Source organism: Pleuronectes platessa, chromosome 24 (assembly GCF_947347685.1).
Source record: "Pleuronectes platessa chromosome 24, fPlePla1.1, whole genome shotgun sequence".
Taxonomy (NCBI): Eukaryota; Metazoa; Chordata; class Actinopteri; order Pleuronectiformes; family Pleuronectidae; genus Pleuronectes; species Pleuronectes platessa.
This window is the reverse complement of record NC_070649.1, coordinates 9,486,248-9,508,846: the sequence shown is the minus strand read 5'-3', so window position 1 is coordinate 9,508,846 and position 22,599 is coordinate 9,486,248. Positions and strand designations below refer to the sequence as shown.

Here is a 22,599-nt window from a genome sequence, read left to right as displayed (position 1 = left end):
AATTGATGAGCTTGTATTTACAAACTTTGCAATATAAAGATGGGGATAGAGGGTGCCAATACACAGTCCCTGCTGAGGACCAAAGGTGACCGGTTGTTTTCTGTTTTCTTTGGAACATTCCCCCTGAGCGGATCTGTCTGGCCAGCTTCTTATCCTCTTTTGAATCTAATATAGATACATGTTTATATCTCCGTCCTCTTATTTCTCATCTTGCTCTCTCTCTGAATCATAATATTTTTTTTTTTTTACTTTGTCTTGTTTTTAAGATTTTCTCATCTGTATTGTTGTTTTTTTGTTTCTGTATCTGTGCTTTATTGCTGTGTGATCTTCAAATTGCTTTTAAATTGTCTCTTATTGTTGCTCATTAACGCTGTGCCATTGTTTACCATTATTTTGAACTTGTAAAACACCTTGTAACTGTAACTTATAAAGTCTATCGAATTCAAACCAAAACGTTTTGAAAGGTGTTATAGGAATCAAGTTTATTATCATATGTGTTGTTATTATTATCTGTGCACAGACAAACGTGTTGCACGACTCTGCAACACTGCAGCCAGAATTTACGTGGTGTCAGTGAAGGCGGCAGCATGTATCCCTGCACAGTGTGTTTCAGCGGGAGACTCCTCGTGGTGTGTTTGTGTGGCAGACTCCTCGTGGGAAGAAACAGTGTTCGGCGCTGAAGGGGTTACTGAGCGTGTCGCAGGGTCCCGATCGATGCCTCCTCTCCCACTCGTCGCCATGAACAAATGAATTCGCGGGGAATCAAATATCGATTTCACAAAGGAGAGCGAGTCCTGTGCTTCGAACCAGACCCCACCAAAGCTAAAGTGTTGTACGACGCTAAGGTAACGTGCTAAGCTAGCTAGTCAAATGTAGCACAGACCAATGAACCGTAGAGGAAAGAGCGGGGTTACTTCTGTTAAATGTGGGACATGCGAATCGACTCGTAGGCCTCGGAGAGATCCGTCTCTAGCCGCTCAGGTTTCCGGGTACGTTTGATTTTGCACGTTTTCCTCTTGTTGCAGTGACAAACAAACATGATGGTGTGCAGCGCCTCATCCCAGAACTGTTATCAGTGCATGCGATCACTTCATTTCAGCTCATGTTAGCTTTAATACAACTGTAAAGGCACGTTAGCAACAGCTGGGCAGCTTAAGCACAAAGCCGGCTCATGTCAACAACTAGTAAACAAACGCACCAACATGTCTGCCCTGCTAGCTCGGCTAACATGCACTATTTTAACACTTCTCAATGCAGCCTAGCTAATTCTACACAGTTAGCATGGCATGCTATCTAATGAGAAGCATGCCTTGTTTTGTTTACGATGCACACCGGCTGTTAAGCTAGCTAATGCTAACAGAAGGGATCACTGGGAACTTCAACCTATTTTAGCTTAGCCTTTGCTAACGGAGGCTGGCTGGCGTTGTTTTAGCAGCTTCAAGCCTTTAGCTGAAGAAGCAACATTACACAGTAAAAGATCAATGTTGTCATTTCACTCCTGCAGTTGACAAGCTACCCACACCGGGGGAAAATCACATAGAAAACATGCTATGTAGAGTTTAGGATATATAGAAGGATATACATTTATGTTTGCGATATAAACAGGATATATTCAGGATTCAAGATTCAAGATTTTTATTGTCAAATGCACAACAATAACATTAAGCAGTCGCTGGCAGTGAAACGCTTGAGTCTCAGGCTCTCTTTTAACAATGCTCAAGTAATTACAACCTATAAAATAAAATAGAATAGAAGTAGTATAAAATAGAATATCAAAATTTAAAATAGAAAATAAAGTATATATCTAAAATATCTATACATATATTGCACACAAACATGGTTGGGCATGCAAATATTTTGAGTATGCGCAAGTACACAAACTACATTATTTTAGTTTGGAGCCTGGTCTATTCTAACACAAGGAGTAAGTATTTGCTGTGCAATTACAACTCTTATGATGATTGCGTTGTCATTTTTATTCTGATTTGTTATATTCTAAATTTAAATATGTGCTGATGGTACAATACTGTGGGTTTTTAAGTCACAACGTATTCAGATTCAAAAACCTGAAAGTCCTCATATATTAAATACATGATGATTGAAATTGTAGTACTTGAGTAATTGTACATTTGCGTTAAGGTAAAGTTAGTATTTACTGTCTTTACTGTTGTGTTTGCATTACAGGTCACTGATGTCTTGATAGGTACAGATGAACATGGAACAATAATCCCAAAGTATTACGTTCACTTCAACGGTTGGAACAGAAGGTGACATTAGATAGGTTTTGTTTTATGCCATTAATGCCACACTCATTATCATGTTTATCATGTTTAACATGTCGTGTTCCTCAACCTGTGTAAACATGTGGCTGTCAGTTCATGTGTACTTTTCTTTTTGAATGTGTGTGCTTGTGCAGCTGGGATCGTTGGGCTGCTGAGGACCATGTTCTAAGGGACACAGAGGAAAGCCGTAAATTGCAGCGTAGACTGGCTCGCAAAGCCCTCGGTCGCATGTAAGTTCATATTAGTAGTAGATCTTGAAAGTGAATGTGTGATAAATGTATACAAGAGGAAACTGGCCAACCCCAATTTCCGATCAGAATCAGTTCACGGCCCGTGCTTGATGAAGAGCCTTTGAAACAAGTTTTTTTTTTTTTTTTTTTTTTTGACAGAATTCCTTCTTTTTTCCCCCAACTTTATTTATAATTTTTCCATATTGAAAACAGTGACATCATTAGTTAAGCATTTCTTACAAAAGTTGTCCCCGACCCCCCCCACCCCAACCAGGTGGTATCCACAAAAACACTCACGTATCACACTGACAGACAGAGCACCAAAAGACGAAAGCAAATACAGACAAATACGAAAAATAGACAGACAAAGGAGAAAAAAAAAAGGGAAAAAAAAGACTCAAACCAATCTATGTGGATCATTATGGTCATAACACCAACATTCTGGACCTTTAACATAAGCAAAAAGTCCCAACAGTCAGAATACAGGCATTGAGAAGACCAGGACGGCAGTCAGAGAAGGAAAGAAGGAAAAACAAATACATACTAAATAAGAACAAGGATTTAGGCAAAAGGCAAGCTCTTGATATGTGTCGTAAACTGTGACCAGGTTCTGTCGTATTTATCCTCCAGCCCGTGTACTGTATATCAAATTTTTTCCAGAGCCAATCCCAACATCACCTCTCTAATCCAATGAACATAGGCAGGAGGATTCTTCCCCTTCCAATTCAGCAGAATCAGACGTCGGGCATGCAACGATGCAAAGGCAATTGCATTTTTGTGGAGACTGGACAGCTTTAGCTCATTCCTTACTTGAAACAAGTTTTCTAAAGTAATTTTGAAAGGACACCGACAAATATTCCACCTGAAGTTCAAACTACAAGTTCAGCACACTGTCAGTCTCTGGCCTGTGTCCACTAGTTTTGAATTTGACCTTTCCATTTGTTTGATCAATCTATTGACGAGCCATACAAACGAGTGTGTATTTTGTCTTTGCGGCAGGAAGAGAAAAGGATGGTCGAAGAGGCGTCGTCGTCAGTCGGGCACTAAATCCTCTCTGAAGACTCTCCCTAAGGAGGACGACAGCGATGACGCATGTGAGAAATCTCCGTCTTTGTCTTTTCTCTCCAAATGTCCCTCAGCAATCAAATTAACGCGTCTGCATTTTTTCGGTCTGCAGGTTTGATCTCGTCTTCGGAGAGCAGTGACGGCGACGATTCGGACCTTGAATCTTCAAATAGTGGGGACAGCACTTTCTCTGAGGATATCAACAAAATGGTAAAGTCAATCGGCTCAATGTCTATCGCTGACTTTACAGACCAACAGAAAAAATACCGTAATTCCCTTAGACTGCATTTCACATGTGGTCCCTGAGGGTAAAATAATGTATTCTGCAAATATGTTGATCGACTCTTGGATGGAAAAGCCAAATCTGACTTTCCTTCTCATGACTATTCAGAAATGTGCATCTAAAGCAGGGGTGTCCAATCTACGGCCCGCGGGCCATCTGCGGCCCGTCATCTATTTTAAATTGGCCCGCCTCAAAAAAAAAAAAAAAATTTAAATTAAATTAAATTAAAAAAAATTAAAAATTATAATATTTTGTTTTTTAACTAACAATTTAGTAGCACTTTAATGGTACTTAATTATAGCACTTTGTAGTTGTCTATTTTTGAGGATATTGTACTTTCTTGATTCTTGTTGTTCCCGGTTTGTACCCTTGAATGCACTTATTGTAAGTTGCTTTGGATAAAAGAACCAGCTAAATGAAAGGTAATGTGATGGACTATGGCCCACTGTATTGCAGCTGTCCCCCCCCAAGTTTTAACGGTCCTCTCCAGGGCAGGGGGCGTGGCGCCATGAGTGGCCCGGACCTTCGTATTTTTTTCTATATGTGGCCCTCGGGATGAAAAGTTTGGACACCCCTGATCTAAAGGTTTATATCGTGCTTGTTTTCAGAGAGAGGAACCAGACATTAATGTCAAAAGGGAATGTGAGGAGAAGATTGTCCACATCGACATCAGCATCCCGGATGTTCTGAAGAAGAAACTGGAGGATGACTGCTTCTACATCAACAAGAGGAAAAAGGTACACGCAGCACACTTACCCTCTGGGGTTCATGTTGATTCTATTATTGTAATGTTATTTATGGTAATACATCCCAAACCACACTGAAATCCCATGATGCTGTATACCATTCTACTCTGCGTTTTATCACTGGAGACCGCTATGGCACACACCACTGTACTCTTTATAACAAAGTTGGCTGGCCAGCCTTGTCTAAAAAAGGGATGGTCATTGGAAGATCTATATCTACAAAACAATCATTGGGCTACTACCGTTATATCTCTCCTCTCTCATCAGCTGGAATTGTAATAACCTCAATACCCGCTCCCAGAGCTGGCTTTCATTATATCAACCTCGTGTTAACACTAACTTGGGGAAGACAGCTTTCTGTTATAAGGCACCCTTCATCTGGAATGAGGTCCAAAAATCTTTAAATTAAGGGAATTCTCAAGTCTTGTGTCATGTACGTCTGGCTTCTCCTGCAGTGATTGTAACTGTTAGTAGGGTTAGGCTTAACCATAGTATTTTATAGTATTTTATTGAATCGTCAGGGTTGATTGTTTGTGACCTTTTCCCTTGTGTTGCTGTATGTATATATGCATATTTATTTCATTCTAATTTATTTATTTATTTTCTCAATGTATTAACTGTTCATTGTTCCCTCTGCACCATTGTAAATGAGGGTCTTATTCCTCAATGTGTTTTCCGAGGCTTAAAGAAAAATAATCAATCAATCTTTGCATTTTGCATGCGGATCATGTTTGTTGCCGAGACTAAACTGAGAAATGTTTTGAGTTTGTCTGATGAGGCGTGCTTTCCTCTCCCCAGCTGGTGATGGTGCCCTGTCAGATGAATGTGGTGCATATCCTGGAGTCGTACGTGAAACACTTTGCCATCAACAAGGCATTCATGGCCAATGAGCGGTTCCGGCGGCAGCAGACCACCACCACACAGAGCAGCAGTCCACAGGCAATCCCTCCAGAGAAGAGGTGAGCCTATGTAAAATAATGCAATGGAAATAGATTAGTTTGTTGATAATGAATATCAACAAACCATGTTTTTCAACTTCCTTTGTACTTAGCGAGGAGCTGTGTAAGGAGATGGTTGACGGCCTCAGGATCACGTTTGACTTCACCTTACCCATGATCCTCCTCTATCCCTGTGAACAAGCCCAGTTCAAAAAGGTCAGCTCGTCCAGGCTCTTTCTGGCCATGAATGAAAGCTCCCCCTGCTCCAGCAAGTAAGTGTGCCTCCATAAATCAAGTCTTATGTGCCGAAGTGGATGCCGCTGCTTGGTTGTGATGCACCACATTTGACCGTTGTGTCTTCTTTTGTCCCCTGAAGCACCCAGCGGGACCGCAGCCCGAGCCCGCTGGGGCACAACCCCCTGACTCCTCAGTCCACGGACAGCCAGCCGGCACTGAGCGACATCTCTGCCACCACGCCCACGGCCCCGGCGCCCACCCCGAAGCGCCGGCGTCACCCTGACATGGACTGTATCTCATACCAGTCCCAGTCGCTCAGACGCTCCACCAGGAACACGTCCGGAGGCGACCGACCAGCTGAGGGAAGCAGCGGAGGTAACCCACTTGTTATGTCACTAAATGAGGCGCCAGGTTTACTGTGCGCCTTGTATGAACACACAAACACATGCACACAAATTTGTTTATATTAATTAGGGCTGTCAAAGTTAACGCGTTAATCTATGAGATAGATTATTGTGCCCGAGATTAATGCGATAAAATATTGTTTTATACTCTTTGAAAACACAGCTCTGTGTGTAGTTTACATGCTGTCTGAAGTGGTTACTGGTTAATTTATAAGATTTAGTCTTTCGAAGAAAAACAAACTTTTAATCGCGATTAATCTAGTTTAATGAATTTCATAATGTGAGATTAATTAGGAAAAAAAGGTTTAATCTATTGACAGCCCTAATTTTAATGCATCATCTCACAGTGGTAATAGAAAAAAATTTGACGTATGGGATAAGTAACTTTTACTTTGGCAACCGAAAGCAACAGACGAGAATTAACAGAATTAACCTGATGCAGATTTACACATGTGAATATTGTCGTGTTGTAGCTGCTTTATTTTGATGAACATTGAAGGGGATAAGGCTCCCAGGCAGATGGCACATCGGTGTTCAGATGCTGCACTACTATCTTGTGTGACCTGATGGCTTCCACAACAGCAGTCGTGTATCACTGAGAGGATATCTGCCGAGCTGTGACACTATTGTCATAAATAGCCTACTTTACATTGACACCATGCAGCTATACATTTAAATATGTATGTTTTTGCATTGTAATACTGTTTTATCTTGTGGGCTCTAATTGTACCGTATGTGTTGATCCAGGTGGAGGCAGTGCAACAGCGTCCCCGCAGCTCAAACAGCGTTTGATCGACACCTCGGCCCAGCCCAAGTTCTTCCTCAATCTCGACAGAAGTAAGTGACACTTACTACACAACAACATATTGTGACACTATTCTAACGAGCATTTAACATGATCTCATATAATATTTTAAGCTGACAAATTCAACTAATTGTTTTTTATGCCAATAATGTTTGCCAAAATGACTATTTGGTTTTATTTTGGGTTCGAAACATTTAGTATCTGAGAAATTAGTGGCTATTCTCAGTAGGTAACATGTGACAAGTCAAAATGTTTACATTGGCCTTTTCCTCATCAGATATAATATCAAAATGAATGCATTTCATGAAAAATCATATTTTTCACTCGGATTTGTTCTATTGTAAGAGCCAGTTATGCCCACTAGATGGAGTCCTACTTCTTTCCTTATAACTGTACTCACCCAAGAATGGATTTGACCTGTCACTAGTTTGTCTCATTAGCCATACTCCCTCAGCGATTGGCTTCATAGCAGCAAACTGTGGTTTTTCTCATCTCAACCTAGAAACCCCAGTGCACAGTGGCTCTTCCTCCCCGCTGCCCTTGACGCCGAGCAAAGAGCGGAGCGGCCCATTCTACGGCATGGAGAGCCGGAGAAACAACGAGCTTAACGAGGTGACGCAACTGTGTGTGAAGAACTAGGAGAGGATAGACAAATGGCCGCATCATTGCAGGCAGAGAATTCATGCATGTATGAATTTTAAATGTCAGACCCAGTCCCTTGAGTCCAGAATAATGCTGTGTCACGTTTACATTTTTATCCTGAGAAACATCTTGTGCATTAATCATAACTTCCCACTGCAGTGTGTATCTTTTGACGTTTATATTCAGCAGTGTTTAAGAGATTAAATCTTTTTTCTTCTGCTCTCGCCACCAGGTCCTAAGCTGGAAGCTGACTCCTGATAACTACCCTCTGAACGACCAACCTCCCCCACCCTCCTACCTGTACGGATCACAGCACCTCTTGCGGCTCTTTGGTTGGTGTCTCTGATCGTGTCGCTCTCGCCGGTTCACTTTTTGCAACCATCTCCCTTTGTGCATCCTCCTCATGCTCCCCCCCGCTCAATATCTTTTCTTCCAGTGAAGCTTCCTGAGATCCTGGGAAAGATGCAGATCCCTGAGAGGAATCTCCGAGCCCTGGTCAAACATTTGGAACTGTTCCTCAGGTAACTGCTCAGTGTCATGAAAAACATAAGTAGTTTTTACCCTTATCCCTAAGAGGTCAGTCTCAGTGGTAAGTGCTTTACAAACCAAGAGAGGGACAGATAAGGTTTATTCAATCTGTAAAGATGTGGGGAACAGAATTAAATTGTGATCTACAATAATGTCAAGTAATTTAATTCATTCCACATATTTTTTATGTATATTTAGGGTTGCAAAATTCCGGGAATATTCAAAGTTGGAAACTTTCCATGGCAATTAAGAGGAATAAACTGGAAATTGTGTTGGTAATTTATACTAACTGTATTTACCTTGTCATATACAGACATAAATATAAACATTTTGTTTTGTCATAGGCTGATTTGAGCCCTGAGGAAACTTTGGGCACTTGACTATATGCTTCTGCATCTTTGTGTCATTCTTAACATAAGTCTTTGCACAGTATTTGCAAATGCACACAGCCTTTCCTTCTACATTGGCTGGGGTGAAATGTCTCCACACATGAGATAGTGCACGTGGCATTTTTCTGTAGAATAAGATGAGAAAAAATCTTGTAAAAAAACTCTAATGCAATGCCAGAGATATAAATAGTTGGCCAATTGGAATCGTCTTTAAAAGTATTTTACAATTGATGGATAAATGAATAGAAATAGGCGAAATTCCCAAAATTCCCGAGCTTAATATTCCCTTGGAAAGTTTCCGAAAATTTGCTCCAGTAGGGAGATAAGATCCAGAGACTAAGTATTGGACATCCTTTTCTTAGCCTTCGCTTCTACCATGGCTGCCACTGCTCTAACCTTCTCAAGCAAAAAAAGCCTGACGGCAACCTTTGACTCACTCAGTCCTAAACGATTAGTTTCTTAACTACATGCATAATACTGGCATATTAATATAACCTCTCCCCCTCCTTGAAAAATGGATTGTGCCGTCAGGTGGACCGGAACTCTCTGAAATCCTGGACAATTTCCGTGGAGGATAAATCATTAAAAAGATGGAGTGCCAAAATGGATTAATGGGACACGGAATATGAGCTAAAATGCACCTTGCTAATAATCAACTCGGTTCATTACCTAAGGTGTGACCTAGCTAAGCAGTAAAGCTCGAGAGTAAGTGCCAGGCTTGAGCTGCGAGAAGTCAAAAGCAGAGCAGCAGCCGAGTGAATATAATAGATTATAGGAGATGAGGGCCAGCAATCAAATTCCAAAAATGAAAAGGAAATGATCAATGCACCAAAATAAGCCCAGAGACACCGAAATAGAAGGGCAAGAAAGAGAAAGTAGATGAGAACATGGGGCCCGGAGGGGAGGGCGGGATGGAGTGAGAAAGAACATGTGTTTGAGGGAGGGAGATGAGTGGGCGTTACACAAGCACGGGAGTCTAATCTTTAAATCCTCCCTAGTGATCTTCAGTTCAGCCGGTCCCAAACCTGGGGATTTAGGCCCTCGCGTTCTCTAATCAAACACTCGCAGTACTGCCCTCCGCCACCTGGCAGTGCTGTGGAGCAACTCCATACACAGAAACCCTGCCACTCTTCCACTTCTTAAATGAAAATGTCTATCGATAAATAGTCAGAGCTCGGTACTCGGTGCCACAAGAAGCTAGAGGTGTGCGATATGAAACGATTGCAACATTCACCTTTGCCAGAGTGAAACTTATTATCTTCAGCAGCATTAGCAGCTGGTCTTGGCTCAGCCACTCGTACAGTGTCATGGGCAGAAAGTCCTTTTAATTCACTGGAAGGCGAATCACTGGTGCAACTCTCTTCATGGAGTGTTATTCTGCAGAATAATGGTGAATTCAGTGCATAGCTTTTTGCAGTTTGAGTCTCATATAGCTCTGTGGTCCACTATAAGACTGGATGGCCTGGGTTCAATCCAGGAAACTCCCATGTTTCCCAGTTACCTAGTTAATATGTTCACAGTGTTGGTGACACTACAGGACACACACTAAAACACTGCTGTCTTTTGGGAACGCCTTCATGCTTTTTTTTTTTTTTTTTAACTCTGAATTCAGCCTCGTGGCAGATTGTGCCGACTGGGCAAAAACTGATTGATATCGTGGAGACTAAAGTGCAATGCATTCTGGGATTTTGGCCACAGTTGATCTCTCACTCTCCCTTTCCCTGCAAGAATGATTATGATTAAGTGAGGGTGTGTGCGCGTGCACATGTGTACGCACACGTTGTGCTGATTTACAATGTGTGCGGCTAAAGCAGCTTGCCCTGTGTTATTACTGATCCAGCAGCAAGGCAGATTAGCACGAGCTGGACTTTCTGGCACCAAAAAGCCAAATAGATCATTTTTTTATCAATAAATATATATTGAAACCTGTTTAGGTTTTGTAAAGAATAGCTTAGTCTCAGGGTTTTTCAGTTTTTAGTGACGGTTACAGTAAATATACCTTATTTCTTTATACCCGCTCCAGCTTACCTTCACTTTTACTCACTGAGGGGTATTCAAGTATTCCCTTTTATTGTCCCCCCATCAGATTTGTCTCGTTTGTTATTCGTTGTCAAAGTGTTCTTAACTTCTCCTCTGATGAGGATAATTTGTTTGCATTGAGATTAGGAAGGCCGGTGGAGCTAAGATGAGATGGCAAGATTTAGAGGATTTGGCCGAGTAGCGGATACTAAGAAGATTCCGGATTAGTTTTCCCCCGCTACTGATTAGATGGGAGGAGGGTGGAGCGGTGGGGGATTTTTTTTTTCACTCTTTCCCCCTTGCTGACTTCTGACTTCTGGTCCATCGCTCTCATGTTCTCAGTCTCTGTGCCACAGCGATTGGTCCTCTGCTGGTGGTATATGGATGAGGGGGGCTTTGTCCCTGACATATATCCCCACAGGCAGAGGGCAAAGGGTCTGGGATTTATGTGGAATGAGCCAGGGATATCTAGGAAAACCAGCCGCTGAAGCAAACCGGAACCCGACTTCTGAAACGCCCACCTGCCGTAGCTTCTTTTTTTTTTTTGTGCTTCATGTAAGCCCATCATGTCGATGCTGTTTGTCGTCTGACAAACGGCTTCATGTTGAATATTTGATGTGAACAAAACAGTGCTGAACACTGGATCTCCTTCTGTTTCCTCCACCCCCCACACCCACCCTCTCTCTCTCAGGTTTCTGGCAGAGTTCCATGAGGATTTTTTCCCCGAGTCTGCATATGTGTCAGCTTCCGAGGCCCACTACAGCATGAAACAGCCGCGGCCCGTTTACTGAAGGAGGCATTAGCCATTGGTTTTCCTTTACTTTGCTGTCCTTCCCCTCCCCACCCCTCCAGCCGGTCAACACTTACCTGCCTGCGCTCGTGTACAGAGGGAGCACAGCAGCTTTCTCCGGAGCCGAGTTGCTTTGCACTTCCCTGCTTCCCTTTTCTTCACCTCTGGCACTAACATAAGTTTTCCCTTCCAGTTGCCTTGCGGAACGCCTTGCTTCTACCATGCCTCTAACCCTCGCCCGTTCCTCATTCCTGGTAATGTTGTGCATGTGAAGCCATCCCCGCGCAGCTTGGATTCAAAGCACTGCTCCGTTGGCTGGTTTAATTCTTCGTAGACTGCTGCTACTGAGCCCCCCCCTCTTTCCAAACCTATCCTCCTTTTTGCTACCTGGCTCACAGCTCTCTCCAGACCATGGAAGTTGTTCTGCCTCTCGCATATTCCTGGCTGGCAATAACAGAACCGTTTTTAATCTCTGATGTGGAACTGGACACAACCCGGCCCAACTTGGCAAAGCCTTTTTTGTCTCTGCTATGACTTTTCCTCTTCATACACAAAGGTTTGGATTATTGTGGTTCCTTTGTATGTGGGAGGGAAATTGAAAACCCCCTAGTTCTCGCTCTGAACTGCCTCTGGATTCTCTTTGGGGTATTTTCTGCTGTTCTGGAAGCTTGGCGCCTCTTAATGTAGTGACTTCCTGCAAGTGCTTCTCATGCAGCGCCGCCAGTGATCCTCCCCCTGGAAACGATTACTCCACCGCTACAGTGGGACCTGCTCTTCCTTTCCTGGAGATGCTCCGCTACTTTCGCTGAGCAGATCTAATTTACTGACACCTCCAGATTTCTTCTGCAGTGCTTCGATTTTCCTGTTTGGTGCTTTGTCTTCCTTCTGTGAATTTCTGATAAATGTCTTCGAGCTTTTCATTTGCCTATGTTGATCCTGTCCCTCGCATTCTAGCTCCCTTTTGATAGGAAGAATAAACAGCAACAGTAAAGGAAATGCTGGGTGTACAACATTTCACAGCCACTTATCTATTAATAAAGACATATCTTGTCTTGAACCTTATCTTAATACACAGTTAAAGACAAAGGCTGTTTGTGTTTTCCAGTTAAATTCAGTTATTATCAGAGATATGAGATAAACCCATATCAAAAAGAAATTCCATTCTTTGACAAAAACTGATGTTGTTTGCTAAACATTTCATAGGAAATAGTTCGAAACAATCTGGATCCTCCCCCCCCCATGATGTTGTAAACATGTAAATATACAAAAGCAGCTGTTAGGTCAGTATGTTATTTATTTTTCCTCTCACACAATTGAATGTTTAATACAGTGTTTTATGTTTTCAGGGTTTCCACTTGACTTTTTAATTTTTGTTTCTGTAACGTCCGGTCCGTCTTTATCGTCTCCACATGTCGAGATGATACTTGAATAAAGATTTTGTAAAAACTTGTCTGGTCGCATATATTCATAAATGTATCCGCGAACAGTTCTATTCAATTCCAATGTGCATCTCATTCCTTTTCCTTGCCTCTCTACTCCTCACCCCCAAGAGGAATGAGCAGCGGGAAGCCGGCGCTCTCCGCAAAGTTAAGCGTACACAGAATTTCATCAGCCACCTCGACCTTCAAAGTCGCGGGACTATAGCTGCTTAAAACCACAACCCCCCCCCCCCCCCCATTTGTTGTTGCAGCCTGACATTTTGAATCGACTGTCCTTGTCAGCGGGGTTCCTCTGGTTGATTTTTCAACTAGCTAAAAGCAATTCGTATCTAATCTGGTGGCTCTCGTTTGTACCAAAACTTGACACAACATTGACTCAGAGGTAATAAAAAAAAACCTGCCAGAATCTAAGTCAAAGTGACAGGACAGATTTATCACCCGGTGTGGTCTGACACAGCCACTGTTTCTGTGGTGAGCATTAGTGAATCTGAAATTTTGATCCAATCACATGTGTCTGCTTGTCTGGGAAGCGAGTCCTTTATTGCTTAATCTAAGCGGGGGGGGGGGGGGGGGGGAGAGAATGTCTTTGGTCCAGATGGAATTTGTGATCCAGATCAGGTACTCTGGGACTTTGAGAGACACAGTTAAGTTAAACAAGGCCACAGCTAAATCTAAAATATTGTCACACCTCCATCGGTTGATCGGAGGTCATACGTCATTAGCCCCTCCTGCAGCAGCCGGTGTTGTCTCCATCAAAATCGATTGATGGCGAATGTCGGCTTTGGTGTGTATGTCATGAAATCCTAACCAACCCAAGTCATCTTTGATGGTTAAAGTTTGATAGGTTTAGGTTGAGGTCATGAACCTAAACCTATCAAACTTTAACCATCAAAGATTGGTTATTCTAGGTCGCTCTTATCACACAGATTTATGTCCTGTTATGTAGTTATTTGATGCATTTTAAAGCAGGGTTACACATGATTGAAAAGTCGGATCACAAATTACATCTTTAGCGAAAGTTCGTATAGGGGATATTTAGCCTCAATTTCCGGTTAGAGACATCTTTAGATACAGTCCATGTGTGCTGCCAAACTTCCCTTCTACCTCTGAAGAAACAATTTCATCATCTCCCAAAAAATGGTTCTCAATTTGTTATTTCGCAACCAAAATTTACAAAATTTATCAACAAGGCCCGGGACCCCCACCTGACTCAGACTTTTTTCCGCCCCCACACCTCAAGGATGTGTTAAATTAACACATTATGTTATATTATATTATACGGCATTACATTGCATATTGCAATCTGACACTGTTCACTGTTTTGCAGCTTGCATTTCACTTTTCACATCAATTTTTATATCTTTTATCTATTATCTATTTTTATTTAGATATGTTTATGTCTAAATACATGTTACTTTGTATAAATATTAGAAAAAGGGAGGAAATAAGAAGTAAATAGTAAGTAAATATATATTGTTTCTTTTTATTGCTTTTCATATGTGTGTTGTATTTATTGTGTTTTTATGTTTCTATGTTCATTGTATGCACCAATAACCAGAGCAAATTCCTTGTAGGTGTAAACCTACTTGGCAATAAATACATTCTGATTCTGATGATTTGATATTATATATGGTTTATTTGGGAAAGTTAGAAACCTAAATATGCGTCTTTCTATTCCAAAGTGTCCTTCAGTCCACTCTACCTCTCTACTGTATCCGTACTCTCTGCAGAACTATGCTATCAGTCTATTGCCAGTGTACCTCATGGGACCTTGTCCAACCCCGGCCTCCCCATCAGGATCCTAATGGGTTTTAGTGGTGAACCGTAATTTTGTTAGGACTGGGTCAGACTTCTTGTAATGAACCGCTTATCCGCGCAACCTAAGACGGCTCTCTCTTTCCTGCTGCTATCATGTAGCCACAGAAGCCACTGGTTCAAGCCTCTACGTGCATCTCCAATCGATTTCCCACCCCACGCCGTCTCTATCCACTTACCACATGATTCAATTGTTGGGAGGGGGGGGGAATGGGCAGTAATGAGATGTGAGCTATCACTTCATAAGTGATGCCGCCCGCATCTTTCGCATTATTCGGCACCAGTCTTAGCATCCTACTCGCTCCATGTCTCATTTTCTGTAGCTCCTGATTGGTCTTCTTTTCATCCATATCGCCATCTCTTCTCCTCTGATTGGTTTGATGACTTCCCATTCCTCTCCTCACTCTTCAGTACTTTACTGAGACACAGGAGAAAGGAGTGAGACACTTTCAGCCAGTTCCCTACCCATCATCCAAGGCTGCTGTTTCTCTCTTCACCACCTCATCTTCATCCTCTTGTTCTTTTTTCTTTTTTTACTTCCATCATCCTGTCTGCTCATTGTCTTCCTTGCACCATGGACCTGGGAGACGGGTGGCTGGAGGAGAAGGTGGACATCGGCCTCTCGGCCTCCTCTGATTCTTCTTGGTCATCATTTGACCTCAGCACTGACCTCACATCAGTCAGCTCGGACCAAATCCTGACTCCGGTGATAGCTTGCTGCAAACGATTGGAGGACCATCTCCAAAAGATGTCTTCTTCGGTCAGGGTCTCCTCTGAAGTGAGAACCAGGAAGGTTGTGTGGTGGGAGACATCTTTTCTCGGAAGTGATGAGTGAGTACATGATGTCTACAGCTAAATCATTCATCAGGGACCAGGTGAAAATAAGGGAAAGAAACACATGGATATGCAGGAAAAGTGATTTTAAATAAAGTCCTAAATATTCCTAAACATGATGTTGTTTGCACATGTTGCATAGGACATATGAAAGGGACATTAATGCACGCTAATCTGCTCTTTCTGACTATTTTAACATGCTGATGTATCGCCCAGGACATGTAGCTAGTTAACTTCTATTACTTCTATCTAGAATTTAACAAGTAACACTAATCTGGCTCGGAGAGAATGAGATAAAAGATCTGGACCAGTAGCACACTGAGACTTTACTTCCAGCCCACAGTGGCGATGATTATCGGTTTCATCTGGTTTCGAAACATGAGAGTTTCTGTAATGGGAGTCGGACTCCCCTGCAGTAGAAGTGTGGGAGCAGATAAAACAACCCCTGCGTTTGAGTCGATGGAAACCATAAATCACCTCTCCCCCTCGAATTCTTCAGAGAATATCAGGCCAACCGATTCTGTCCTCTTCTCCTCCGTGTTTCTTTCTTTCGCTCCACTCTCCGTCACTCCACCGGGCCCCGGTATATAATTACCTGACACAAGTCTGGACACACTCAACCGGCTGGTAACTCTTTTGTCTCATGGAGTGTTGCTTTAACTTTAATCCAGAGCCTGGGTGGCTGTGGCTCAGGAGGTTGCTGGTTTGATCCCTGGGTTGTCTGGTATGCTTTGCTGAAGCGCCTTTAGGCAGACACTGAAACCTAATTTGCTTCTTTCCCCGTTCAAGTGTGAATATTGTCAATTTTCAGAGCATTTTTAGTTTTTTGTCGGTAGCTTCCTTTACGTCTTTTTAACTGAATGGTTGAATAAAATTTACTTTTTCGTAATATATAAATTTGACAACCAGGTGTGTGAATAAAGACTTTTGACAATAACACAATTAGTTATTTGACTGAGGGCATGCATTAGTGTGTACAGTACACAAATATAATGTGCAAGTTAACGTTCTTGTGTTCAGAGTCTAAAGAGGTTGCGGTGGTCGGTGCGCTTAAACCCTATTGGCCGGCACATTCAGGGAAGCTTAGTAATGATTGAAGAGATCATACCAAACACAGAGAGAGAGAGAGAGAGAGAGAGGAAAGGAGGAAAAAAAGCAGATAAAGAGATTGGGTGCTGCTGAATCACCTGACCCCCCGTAGCCCCTCTTCAGGACCTTCTGCCCCCCCCCCCCCCCCCCCTACTTTCTCTCTCTTCTCAATTCGTTTCTTTCTGCTATCACAACTACAAACTTTCCATCACCCCTCCACCCTCCCCCCACTGACCCTAAAGTAATTTTGCGGCAGTCGTGGTAATAGTTTTTTGTAGTTGTTGCTGTCGTTAAAGCCCGCCCCCTCTGCTGGTGGCAGCCTGGGGATTAGGATGCAGTCGGGGGCATAGAGACGCGGCAGGATGGCAAACTGAGTCATGAGGTAAGATCAGGTATTTAATCTCATCCTCTGTGTCCATATGATGTAATGATGAGATTCATGATTGTAGTGAGTGTACAGTTATCTATGCAGGAGGGGGTTAAGGCTTTTGTCCAGGTGGAGTGACTACACGCATATTCCCCTTTTTTTGCGATTTATTTATCCTTCATTTTTCACTTATAGCACAAATGCTGGCAGTTTGTGTCCATGTCTCGCTGCACTTCCTGATGCTGTAAGTAGTTTCGGTCTCCTGGAGAATTTTGGAGCGGGTTGTTTCTGTCTCTCCAGGCAAGCATGGCCTGAGGCATTTCCACGGTTGGGTGGAGTCGGAGTCCTTACACACTTTACACATTTTCCACTTCTGGCCAGCTCTTGTGGGTTTGACAGAGAATTTGAGAGGATTTTAAGTCTGGCTTTACTTCGAGGCTGTGCACGGCAGTCTGCTGCAGAAGGTCACATCGATGCACAGCTTGTCTGCCAGCCCCGATCGGCCCGGATGAACTCATGTCACTCAGTAATGTTTCATTTTCGACCTTGTTTTCTATACAGTAATGTTTTGCACTGTACCAAACGGCAGATGCCAAATCAGGGCTGTTCTGAGAGTGAGAGGTCAACACAAAAACAAACTCCCAATGAGTATTTGGTTGTGTCACTTCATAGTGGCATATGTGCTTATTATAACTGTGTATGTACCTTGTTTTGAGACGAAAAGGTTTCATTGTCAACCAGTGTGATGCTCAGCAGAGCGCTTTACTTTGCCAAGGCCCAACGGTCCCCTTAAATTCATTCGAGCTGCACCAAACTGCACACACTTATATATCAGTCAACTAAAAATGTCTGGATTATTTCCTTAGTAATCAGTGAAAATAAAAATAAAAAAAGAGTTATTTTTCAATGTAATGAAATTGAAAATAATCCACACCATTGAACCGTTTCACACCGACATTTAATAGGTTATTTTTGGGTCAGTGTCCGATCTGGTTTCGAGGTTATACGTTTGTGGTTGTCCTATAATCCTGTCGAGAAACTAACCCACCAGTTTATCATGTGCTCACGTGTCACTTTTAAACATTGATATCTCCAGCACCTCAGAGCGGAGTGAGACGGTCTCAGGATTAAGATTAAGATACATGCATTGTCCCAAACACATGCACAGACAGGTAGGGAAATTTAACCTCTGCTTTTAGCCCGTCTGGTACAGGACACACAGAGCAGTGAGCAACCATGTACAGCGCACAGGGAGCAGATGTTGGGGGAGTAAGGTGCCTTGCTCAGGGGCACTAGACAGGGTAGGGAGAATCCTCTTGGATTTTTGGACAGATCAATCCAGGTTCGTCTTTTTGTTGTTTCTCCGTGGAGTCGAACCAGAGACGACCCAGAGACCTTTTCTGCCACTAGTCCACCGCCTCTCCCCATTAGTCCACGGAGTGAGGTCCGAAAGGAAGAGAGGCGGAGCCTTTGGAGACCCTGATTACCTGATTAGTGTTCTGCAGAGGTCCTTCTGGACATTTGGCTCGGTTTGAAATTGGTTTACACCATTACTTCAGTTCAACCCTAACCTGATTACACGGTGATAACAGTGTGGCTCTCATGATCCGTTCCCACCAGATTATTTTGTTATGACATTATATGGGAGGCTGCGACGGATTGTAATCACATTTAGTTCACGTTGGATTTTTAAAAGCAGGAAGTGTTTAAACCGGATGCAGTCCAGACGTAATGTGGAAATGATGAGGGGGAGAAGATCGGCATGTCCTTAGAGCACAGGTTTCTTAAGTGTCTGCTACTTTGCCTTATTGTTTAGAAAGAGACTCAAAGCTTAGACATTTTGCCATTTTAAAGCTACACTATGTAAGTTTATTCCAGAACAGCGGACTCAGCAGCCATGTGGTGATTAATTCCATTGGGCTCCGTGTCTGAGCGATTAAGTTGTTGTCGTGTAGAGAAATAACACAAGTCTATCAATCTGTCAACGGTGGGTATTGCTCACGATCTCTGGCTTCCTGAACCAGAACCGAGGCTGACGAATTCTTTAAAAGTTTCCTCACTGAATGTCGGGCATTTGTGATGACATCTATGTCTTTCTAAATGACTTTACAACTTGAATCTATAGTTTAGCATATCTATTGAAGATTCCGGGCCTGATTCTTGCAATTTAGCCTCACCAAAGCTACCCAGAGCGAGAACAATAGACGTACAGGGTGGGGAAACTCATTTGTAAAACGCTGGTACCTGAAATAACTAATTTTGTCTCGCTTTTGTTTTTCTTCGAGCAATAATCAGACATGGAGAAAAAGTGCTGAGCCCACAGTCTTTACTGCACAGGAGGGGAAAGCAACTGCTTTTCTGACCCGGTCAGCCGGTCGCTGGGTCAGTTTAGTCATTGTCTTATGCAAATGATAGAGAGGAGAGGAAGCAATCAGACGAGTTAATGATGAATTTCTATCCTCTGTTTGAATGAAACAGTAAAGACCTTTGGCTCGCCTGCAGTGAGCCGGCTGCTGCATCAAATTCACCAGATGAGACTCTCTCATTTGTGAATGGTGCAGATAATGAGAATTGATGAGAGGTGATTGCTTTTGTTCTGAATCAGGGTGACATTATTTATCAATTACAATCTATATTCACCCTTAAAGGGGACATATGAAAATTCCACTTTTGTAGTGCTTCTACATGTTAATTTGTGTATCTGGCATGTCTACCGTCCCCAAAACTCTGGAAAAAAACAACTCCCGTGATTTGTTGTGGTTCCTCTATTTCAGAAACGATACGCTAGAGTGCGTCGAATGGGATTACGACCGAAATAAACGTCATAGTCACACCATGCCCATGTAGGGAGTCTCGCTACATGGCCTTGGACAAGCAAGCTAACGCTAGCCGGGCTCCACCGGCCCGGCTAGCTCGCGAGCTAACGCTAGCCAACGCTGGGCTCGCGAGGGGCTCCGCTCGGCAAGGGGAACCCGGCTCCCCGGCTAGCGTTAGCTCGCTGCTGCTACCCGTCAGACATTTAAGTGGCCGCATAAACAAGGGACCCCTGGGACACCTCTAAACGTTGACTCAACAGTGTGGAAGGATGCTGCTGCTGCTGCGCCAGCTCGAGCTCCCACTGCTCCCACTGCTCCCACTGCGGGGCTGCGCTGGGGAGCTGGGGCTCTCGCAGCCAGGCTCACCGGGGTTGAGGGGGGCGGGGCACTCAAAACAGGTCAATCTGAGGAGGGCTGTTTTAGACAGGGTAAAAAGGTGCTATTTTAAATGATCCTTGTGGTATTTTGACCAAAATATGTTACAGACATTTAATTAAGACCCCAAGGAACCATATCAACTGTGGTAAAATGGGCATACTATGTCCCCTTTAAGTCATGTGCTGTGTATTTCGATTTCACGATGTTCCTCCTCCTTCCCTTCACCGCAGGAGTGGTTAAAGAAAATAGATCCTTTACTTGGCAGACCTGCTTTCCCAAGTAAACGGACAGGGGTCGACCACAGAGCCTCCAGATGGACACAAACAAATTCCAGTCATTTTGCCAAGAGTTCTTTCCAGCACACAAAACACAGACATACCTGTATGTGCATTGAGGATCTTGTTGTCGCTCCTCAATCCCACACATGCACACCTTTGCCACCTCTACTCTCCCTTTAATCCTAAACCTTGAGTTTAAGAGTGTATTTATTTGCAGGGAAATATATATGTGATTTGTACTTTTAAATATAGGATTAATCTGCGAAAAACATGACTTAAAAGTGAGTTGGTTCAGGGAAGAGATAGAAATTATTTCCTTTTTTCAGATGGACTGAGAATAAAAATGCCAAAAATGCTACTTGGCACAAAACAGACATAAAACACAGCATCATGAGAAATGTCGGCCTGACCTCGATATTTCATTTTTACATCCTGTGTGTAAAATTAGACTCACATCCCTGTAGTGGTGGCTATAGATAGTGTTGGCCAAGTGTCAGTGGCAGGTGGCATCTCAGGGGTAGCAAATCGAACTGGTCTCCAGTGAACTGGAATAGCACATATACCACTTACCGGCCTCTCATGTCCTCAAAAATATACTTAACCTGCTTGATTTCCTATTTATCATTAGAAAACAATTTTGCGGTGCATTGAAACCGATGTTGCGACATAGAGAAACCAAATTCAGCCGTCACTAAGAGTGATGTATTTACCCCCGTGCTGCCATTGACATTAAATCTAACAGACAGGCAGCCCCGCTTAACAGCTAGATGTTGTAAAGTTGATTATTTGAGACTGTAGGTGCTCGTCAAAGTGGTTCTTGCTGCCACAGACGTTTCACTGAATTAGCCCCGCGATAAAAATAAACGGGCTCCGGCTCCGTTTCCCCCCCCGTCCTTTTTTAATCATACTTAACCTTGTGAATGTGTTAAAGTCTGCACATGCTGCTGCCTTGGAATCGTCCACATGTGGAATCAGTACATGGTGTGATGCTGTGTGAATAAATAACACCGGTATGGGACATCTCTGCTGAGTCAGCAAGGACGAGATCACTGTTATGTTACTTCTTTATTGTCTTTACATTATTTTTGTGGTAATCTCTCGCTGCCTCTATGCCCACAGGCCCAGTTGACCTCTGTCTGGAGAGAATCGCTTCACAATCATTGATTGGCTCCCCCCCCCCCCACATACACACACGCACGAGATGTGTTTTTATATGACACACACATATCTTTGCTCCGTTGTGTCAGCGATCTTTGTGTCTCCGATGTGCACATAGTACCTTAAGCACAGCTGCTGCAGTGTACGCTTAGTGGCGGCTCTAAAGTTGGCACACATCTGTTCATGCATTGATCCACCCTCTGCATGTGGAAGTTGTGTGTTTGTGTGTGTGTGTGTGTGTGTGTGTGTCTGCGGGACCTACAGTATATCACGCATCTCGTCATCTCTCTGATGAAGCCGGGTGGGGGGGAGGCTTTTCCCAGCGTTGTGCCCTGCGATCTCTCACCGCATGACACTCTGTGCGTGTGTGTGTGTGTGTGTGTCTGCCAGCGTCCGACCATGTGTGTGTGTGAATGGAGTTTATCCCCGCTGGCCCAGATGCCCCGGCTAAATCCATCACCGGCGGTGCTGCACAGCGGTGCTAAGCTGGAACATTTGGCGCCAAGCTAGGAATGAAAAAAAAAAAATCAGGAACACACTCAGACATACACATATGCACACACGCACAAAAACATACACACACACACACACACACACACACACACACACACACACACACACACACACACACACACACACTCACACACAGAAAATTGAATTTGGGGATTTTTTTCTTTTTTAAAGAGATTCAGAGGAAGTGGATTTTTTTTTTTCCAGTGGAGGAGTTGGATTCAGGGAGCGGGACAGGAGCTCTTTCTCCGAAGCTCTGAGCCTGTTGGTGGCGAGTGGGGCCGGGGCATCCACTCTCCACCCGTTCACTCCTTCATCTGTCCGGCTGACAGGATGGAGCCGTGCGAGGACGATGATGAACTGGGAATGGAAACCGCTTTCCAGTAAGTTTCTGGGCGTCCCCTTGATCTGCCTGTTGTTTACCGGCTGTGGCTGTTGCCTCGGACATACGCTGGGGCCATTGTTTCTGATATAATTTAATATCTGTGAGTTGAAGATGCATTTTCAGCAACAGTACTTAGTCATTGTTAAAGCTCTTAACAGAGAACTTTGCTGAT

General features: G+C 43.3%; 2 protein-coding genes across 3 annotated transcripts in view; both read left to right on the top strand.

Moving 5' to 3' along the window:
• Positions 1–579: 579 nt before the first annotated feature.
• On the top strand, positions 580–12,808 carry LOC128431173 (male-specific lethal 3 homolog). Of its 2 annotated transcripts, none has more exons than XM_053417407.1 (14): positions 580–845; positions 2,185–2,267; positions 2,417–2,512; positions 3,512–3,606; positions 3,690–3,787; positions 4,469–4,597; positions 5,405–5,565; positions 5,658–5,816; positions 5,921–6,156; positions 6,933–7,022; positions 7,493–7,602; positions 7,865–7,964; positions 8,069–8,153; positions 11,260–12,808. In XM_053417407.1, exons 1-14 carry the CDS (start codon positions 747–749, stop codon positions 11,357–11,359), a joined length of 1,641 nt encoding a protein of 546 aa, XP_053273382.1. In that variant the 5' UTR covers positions 580–746; the 3' UTR covers positions 11,360–12,808. The 2 variants fall into 2 exon arrangements, with proteins under 2 accessions (XP_053273382.1, XP_053273383.1); XM_053417408.1 differs by lacking the exon at positions 580–845 and adding an exon at positions 852–989.
• Positions 12,809–15,186: 2,378 nt separating this feature from the next.
• Positions 15,187–22,599, top strand: part of LOC128430781 (FERM and PDZ domain-containing protein 4) — a 63,638-nt gene continuing 56,225 nt past the window's right edge. Inside the window, exons 1-2 of the mRNA XM_053416827.1 lie at positions 15,187–15,318; positions 22,250–22,425. Of these exons, the coding sequence (XP_053272802.1) occupies positions 15,187–15,318; positions 22,250–22,425 (308 nt within the window). The remainder of the gene's footprint in view (positions 15,319–22,249; positions 22,426–22,599) is intronic.